At 42.8% G+C, this 7,067-nt stretch overlaps 1 protein-coding gene across 1 annotated transcript in view; it reads right to left on the bottom strand.

Moving 5' to 3' along the window:
* Positions 1–3,305: 3,305 nt before the first annotated feature.
* NPSR1 (neuropeptide S receptor 1) overlaps positions 3,306–7,067 on the bottom strand; it is a 166,896-nt gene continuing 163,134 nt past the window's right edge. Inside the window, 2 exon segments of the mRNA NM_001204444.1 lie at positions 3,306–3,396; positions 4,227–4,407. Coding sequence (NP_001191373.1) covers positions 3,306–3,396; positions 4,227–4,407 — 272 coding nt within the window.

The following is a 7,067-nucleotide window of genomic DNA, read 5'->3' as shown; positions in this document are numbered from 1 at the left end:
GGAGTAACCTCTTTGCAACTGCTTTACAAAAAACTGTAAGACTGTCCACTTTAACCTTCAACAAGCCAGGATTTGCACTTAAAAGTGTAAACTGGGCCAGCCCTGCTGTGGATAGCAGAGTCTTAGAATGCAATTATAGATAAATGAGGCATGGATTTTCATATTTCAAAAAAAATCCAGGAGGTTGGCACCTGAACAGTTGGAGCCATCTTTTTTCAATCAAATATAATTGAAAATCTTTTGGGAACACTAGTAGATCAGCATTTAAGATGAGTTACACTCAAATGGTGACAAAAAACAAGAACTGGAGCTGCCAACGGGTCTACTGCTCACGCATGATTCTAGAGGAGCAGAATCACTTTTATTTTTTGCTAAAAATACATGTGCTTTGCTGTTGCCTCAGCAGACCCAGGCTTGGGGTCCTTTGTGACAGTGTGGGTGCTGAAGGCAGAGGCAAGGTCATTTCTGTTTTCAGAGGTGTTGGAATGAAGCTAGGAAGGAAAGTTAAGATGCATGTAGGTCTCGTTTAAAAGGGACACTTTATTTTTCACAATTAATCACAAATGAAAGCCATTAGAAAGTTATTACCACTTTCTGCGGGAAAAAAGGTAGGAGATGTTGCTTGGTGAAATTAAATTTCAATTAAATTATGCTCCACATATGTTCTGAAAGCGTAGAAGTTTTAACATTCATATTTCATTTAGTTCAGCAAAGTGGGAACACTTTTTTCTAATGTGGCTGAATATATTAAACATACCTCCTCTTGTTATCCTAAATTTCCACCTGTCCCTGAAACGTGGTGATAATGTAAGCAGAGGTCTTTGACATCTTACTGCAGAAATAAGTCCCCATGGTTTGTAAACCACCCTGCTGGCTTCTCTGACCCCGTTTGAGCATCAAAAGCTACAAACAGTGGCGTCATAGCCCTAAACTTCTAATTTCCTCTGAGACCTCAAACTATATCTCCCGGCTGGGTAATGATATTTATGAGTTCACAGTGAAAGATAGGGAAGTCACACTAACGCAAAAATGACTCAGCAACAAGGCGCTGAGTCATTGATCCCGGGGAAAAGAATTCCAGAAGTTCTCACTCAGGATGTCACTGAAACCGACACAGCCTGTGTCTGTGAGGAGCCTCCACGCCAGCCTTATGTTGTCCCCATTTACGGATGAGACCGTGGACACCCAGACACAGGAAATGATTTGCTTAAGGTCATAAGACTAATAATGACCAGAGTTCCCATAATGTTTAAATTATGCTTCCCCACGCTCAGCAAATACACGGAGATGCGGATTCCTGATTCATTCCATGCAAAACGAGGTTCATATTAACAGCAGCTTATCCTGCAGCAGCCTGGCCCACCATCTCCCCGACCTCCAGCCCACAGTCCCACCACTACAGCGCGCCATTCACAGATCTGAGCGCACGAAGCCCCTCATTTCATCCTCTCCTTCACATTAGGAGTTGATTGATGGCTGAGGTAGGCATGTGACATCTTTTGCAGACCAGAACTTGACAGAGATGGAAAGCATCTGTCAGGAGACCCTGGGCCTCCTGTACGGCTGTCTAGGACGCTCGCCAGATTTTGCTCTGTTAATTGGCTTCTGTGCAGGCAACTATTTTGGCAACAATTCCACGGGTCTTCTGTGGCACATCTTGATTTAAAGTGAAATGCTGAAAAGCACTTCCCAACCACTGACAGCTTCCAGGGTTGCTCAAGTTTTGCTGATTGCAAAGAAGGAGGCAGTCTTCAAAAACAGTCATGTTGATGTAAAACCAGATGAATGAGGCCCCTCAAATTCTGAGAGCAATTCCTCAGAGGGGTGGCCTCCAAGGAGTCTGATTTCTGCCCAAACAGACTCTTTTCCTAAGGTCAAGTGGAATCGGAAGGGCAGTTTATGGCAAACATTCCACTATGACTTTACACATGCACTTTGAGTTGACCCCATAAAGAAAAATGAATTGCAATTAAAATATACTGAAAATTTTAATGACTGCACTAACAGTAGATGGGAGAAAGAGAGAGAGAGAGAGAGAGAGAGAGAGAGAGAGAGAGATACACTCTGAATAATTCTGGGAAGGAGGATTTTGCCAAGGAGATTTTAATGTCAAGAATGTATGTGATGCTAAAAATAAGGCGCTCACACGCATCCCAGAGCCGTGGGTGGGGATGTATACATAATCAAATTAAATTATTCCATTTCCACTTATGGAAAAACCTGATGGAAGAAATTGGCTGGAAACCATTTAGTCATATTTCACTCGGATTCCACTTATAAATACCAAACTCCAGTTCTGTCAAAACAAGCCCCACCAGCATTTCCCGGCTGGGGTTTCAGATAGACAAAGGCTGCAACATGCAGAAGGGATAAAGAGGAGATAGCAACATCAAGCCTGGAAAAGCCACAGGGATTCGGCTCCCAGCTAAAGAGAGGGCTGCAGGCGCTCAAGTGGGAAGAAGCGTCCCTGAGGTGCGAGGGAGGGAGTGCAGTGTGGCCCGAAGGTTGGATGTAGAGGGAGGAGCCTGCAGAGAGCTTCAAAGACAAGTGAGTTCCAGGTCTCAGCTCTCTGATATCGGAGGGCAGGGCTCCATGGCTTCCTAGCACAATTTTTTTTTCCCTATCAGAGAAAATATCCTTCAATTTCAATCTTGTTCGGGGGGCCGGCAGTTGTGCTCTTTGTGCAAATCATTTGTTGATACAATGGGAGTGTGAACTTGACTGCTGCCAACACATCCATCTGCAAAGCAGGCTATCTGCAGAGGAGGTGCAAAGAGCCAATGCCTGGAAATGGATTTGTTGGCATTATAAGGACAAGCATCTTGGCTACAGTCACCAAAGCTCCAATCCAAAGCTTGTGGAAAAAAAAAAAACCTCTAGACTTGGTTAAGTCTTTTATTTACTCCTTAAACTGTAATTAGAAAACTAATGTATAACCTTGCTTGTTTTATCCCCTCAGCATGTCTGTCTCCTCAGCTCCTCTGAGCCAGGACCATGGGCCAGTGATGTCTCTGCCCATTGTATTCAGGTGCTCACAGTACGAAGGAGAGCTGAAAATGGTGAGGAAGGGAAGGGGCAGGGTATTTCCTGGCTGGCTTTATTCGAATTACTGGTGAGTTTTTGCGGGCCAATACTTGTCAATGCAGGTGAAACATCTGGCTGGAATGTCTGCCTCGTGCTGTGCCCAAGTGATGACGAGATCAGGGTGGAGAAGTCAGCTCAGGCTCCATGCACGTGCCCAAGCCGACGGCAGGGACTCAGGTGAGCTGAGGGGGTTCGGTGTGGCACTGTCACTGCTCCAGGCTCTAGAGGAATTCTGGCTTGGCCAGAGTCTGCATCTCATGCCTCTCAGTTCTCTCCCGGCAGGTCATTCTGGAATCCTGTGACCTCCGCTCCCTAGAGAAAGTCGGAATAAAGGAGGGAAGGAAAACATTTGCCCTGGTGAAAGTGATTACAGACGTTAAGAGAGAATGCTTATGGAGAACACAGTAAAAATCTGACAGGTATATAGGCACGTCTATGTGACACTCGCACCTCACCTTTCTCCTCCATCCTCTTCACCAAAGCCCTGACCAACAGGTAGACATACTATTAGCCCCACTTTACAGATGAGGAAAGTGAGATTTGTGGAGGTTAAATGACTTGCATGGCCACACATAGCTGTAAATAGGCAATGGCAAAAATTGAATCTCAGCTGTTGGCATTAACCCACAAGCCTTAAACCATTCTATCTCCTGTGAATTTCAGCACCTTCTCTCTGTAGCTTTTGCAGGAAAACAACCGAAAAATGGCAGAACAATAGTAGTTGTTGGGAGGATTTAACTTCAGCTGTGTTACTAATTATTTATATAAGCCCAGCAGTGTCACTAAACCTCCATGAGCCTTATTTCACTAACCTGTAAAATGATAATAAAACTCTATGTCTTGCTATCACTCAGGATTATATTGAAGAGGTTCACATGGAGATTTAAATGAAAGAAAGATCTAAATGTGTCATGATTAAGGTGGTTGCTGTAGGAGGTGATATTGTCTAGGAAAAAGGGCATTGGCCACAGTCTGGGGCTGGGCTTGAATTTGTCACTCTAGCAGAAACCCTTTGACTCTCAAGTATTTCATATATAAAATGGGGATTCTGCAGGCTGCCATAGTTTTGAATAAGGAACATACACTTTAGAATTCAAGTGTGGTGGTTGACAGTGTTCAACTCAAGCAAGAGCACCTCTTACCTAAAAGGGAAACAGACGGTGCTGCTGAAGACACAGTAGATGAGGGGGTTGATGGCACTATTCAGTGCCGGCAGGTTCTGGATGATCACAGAGGCATAGAAACGCTCCTTGGTGTTTGGAAGGAGGTTGAAATTATCCAAAATGTCAAAGAGGAAATATGGACTCCAACAGCAGATGAAGGCTAGGGGAGAAGAGGGTCATTAGCATCACGGCAGGCCAGAGCTCAGGGCCCTCTCCTGGTTGGCCACGACTGGAGTTTCAATCAATGAGTTCTTTGGCACCTGGGAGCTCTCAGAAATGTGAGAGTTGGGATAGGCTAAGGCTATTGTGTGTGCTGGCCTGGTTGGTGAGTTTACTTAAACCCACACATACATTTAAGTACAAACATACATACTGCAGTTTTTCTGCAGAGAAGGGCCTGGTTTTTCACTGTTGTTATTTCTTTACTGAAAGCCTGGAACTGCAGGATATGGCTACAGTTTCTCACCTAATACAATGCTGAGGAAAACCCAATAAATTCCTTTGGAAAATCTCTGGGAAAGAATGACAAATGTTTGACCAGATAATGACTTCAGGTTTTAGGGTATGGCAGTGGAAAGGGATGATCTCAATATTTTCAAAGCACAGCATCGTTTAATTACAATGTTCTCCATTTTCTTTTTCATAATTAAGAGTCTTTCAAGACAACATCCACTCAATCTCCACTGCAAATCAACTGGATCGTGTGACTTGGATTCTGTTTGATTCAAAGAAAATGATGACCTGGAGTGGGATGGTTAATTTACTGTGTTAATTTGACTGGGCCAACAGGATGCCCAGATATTTGGTTAACATTTTTTGTGGATGTATCTGTAAGTGTGTTCTAAGGGTGTATCCAGGTGAGATTAAGGTTTGAATCAGTAAAGTGACAAAAGTAGATTGTTCTCTCCAGTGTGGGTGAACTTCTTCCAATTTGTTGAAGACTTGAATAGAAGAAAAATGCTGAGTGTGAGAGAGGTTTCATTCTTTCTGATTAACTCTCTGAACTGTGACATTTATCTTCTGCTTTACCTTTGGATTCAGACTGGAACTTCAACTTTCCTAGTTCTCAGAACTTTCAACTCGAACTTGGACTAGAGTTCACACTGTTGGCTTCCCTGGATCTCTCGATCATCAGCTGTAGAGTTTGGGGCTTCTCATCCTTCATAATAATGTGAGCCAATTCCTGCTAATAAATCAGCATCAACTGAATCTAACCCAATCAATGATCTGATCTAATTTAATCTGGTTATCCATCTTTCTGTGTATCTATCATCTATCTGTGTCTATCTATTTGTATCTACTTCCTATCTATATCTACAGTATCCTATTTATCTGGAAAGCCTAGACTACTTCATGTTAATAAATCTGTATCTTTTTCTATCTATCTATCTATCTATCTATCTCTACCATCTATTTATTATTATATCTATTTATTTGGAAAACCTAGACTAATATACAAAGCTACACACTCTTGGTTGACTGAATGTGCACATACAGTTCCATATTCTCTTACCATAGTATCTGTACCCTCCTTTGTCACTTTCCTCAACCATAGGATTTTTCCTCAAAGTAGAAGTTTGGCTTCCTTGGACACCTGCAATGGGTATTCTATAACTTGCTGGGGAGTTTGTAACTGACTTCTGGCTTTCCCCAAGGCCTTGGCAATGTACTAAACCAGAGAAATTCAAACACAAAAATCACTATGTATCTGGATCTGGGTGGTTAATTCCAACACTGGAACAAAAACGTGCTTCTGGGGCACAGAGAGGTAAAATTGCCTGGTTTGCTTGTGTACTGGCACTTGTATGTGATGAGTAGAGGTTTGGTTGTCTTGAGAATGCCAGTCCTGTGTGGCACAGGTATCCCAGCCAACAAAGACTTGTCCACACCTCACACATCCTTTGAATACCTTGTTTATAATTTTCTCAGCGTGGAAATTTGTTTTATCAATGAAAACATAATACTGAACTTTCCAGAAATGCAATTCCCTTGTAAATGGAGGAAAGATTACTCTTTAAATTTAGAACATTACCACTTTTTTGTTTACCTGCTCAGAAACTCAAGCCATTGACAGCAGTATTGGTTATATTTCTTATGTTTCCATGAAAATATACTATGCTGCTCTTCCTTTGTGGCTGTTACATAGTGCTGGGTATAAGCACCTGACTGCTTCTTTATTCCTCTAGTGTATGTATGCTCAAGTATTTACACATGAAAATCGGTATTGTTTTAATATGAATTATTTTATTGCTATTCTTCCATTATATTATTGGGAAGCACATTGTTTCTGAAGAATGGTGATGGGTAAGCAGTATTGTGCACTTTTATACAGTTCATTTCAGGATGCAATATCTGTTATAGAGAGGGCCATTGTGTTCTGATAGAAATGTTGACACTTGCTGACCCTCCTGTGGGCATCCTGCTTAAAGATGGAACGGATCCCACAGGGCCTGCGATATGGTTTCTGCTTAAAGGACTGTGCAGACCCTGGTACACATGTACAAGCATGCACTTCCTGGTCAACACCCAGGGAATGTGTATCTGTAATTCTGACTGGGAAGGCAAAAGAGTCTTTGATCCACCTTAGAAGGCTGTGAGAACGACTTCTCAGAGCCCTGGTGGGTTGTGGCTGCTTTTCGCTCTGTCAGCTTGCAGTCTTGCTTTGTGCCTATATGCTGCTGGCTGAGTCACACCGCGAGTGGTCTGTCTGGCATTTCACAGCTACGCTTCAGAAAGGGAAGATGGACGGTTCTACTAATTTGAGATGCAGCAAATGTGAGAGCTGTACTTTCTCAAGCTTTCAAGAGACGCTGGAGGGGC

This window comes from Oryctolagus cuniculus, chromosome 16 (assembly GCF_051225735.1).
Source record: "Oryctolagus cuniculus isolate XC-2025 breed Fujian yellow rabbit chromosome 16, ASM5122573v1, whole genome shotgun sequence".
Taxonomy (NCBI): domain Eukaryota; kingdom Metazoa; phylum Chordata; class Mammalia; order Lagomorpha; family Leporidae; genus Oryctolagus; species Oryctolagus cuniculus.
This window is presented reverse-complemented; position numbering and strand designations above follow the sequence as displayed.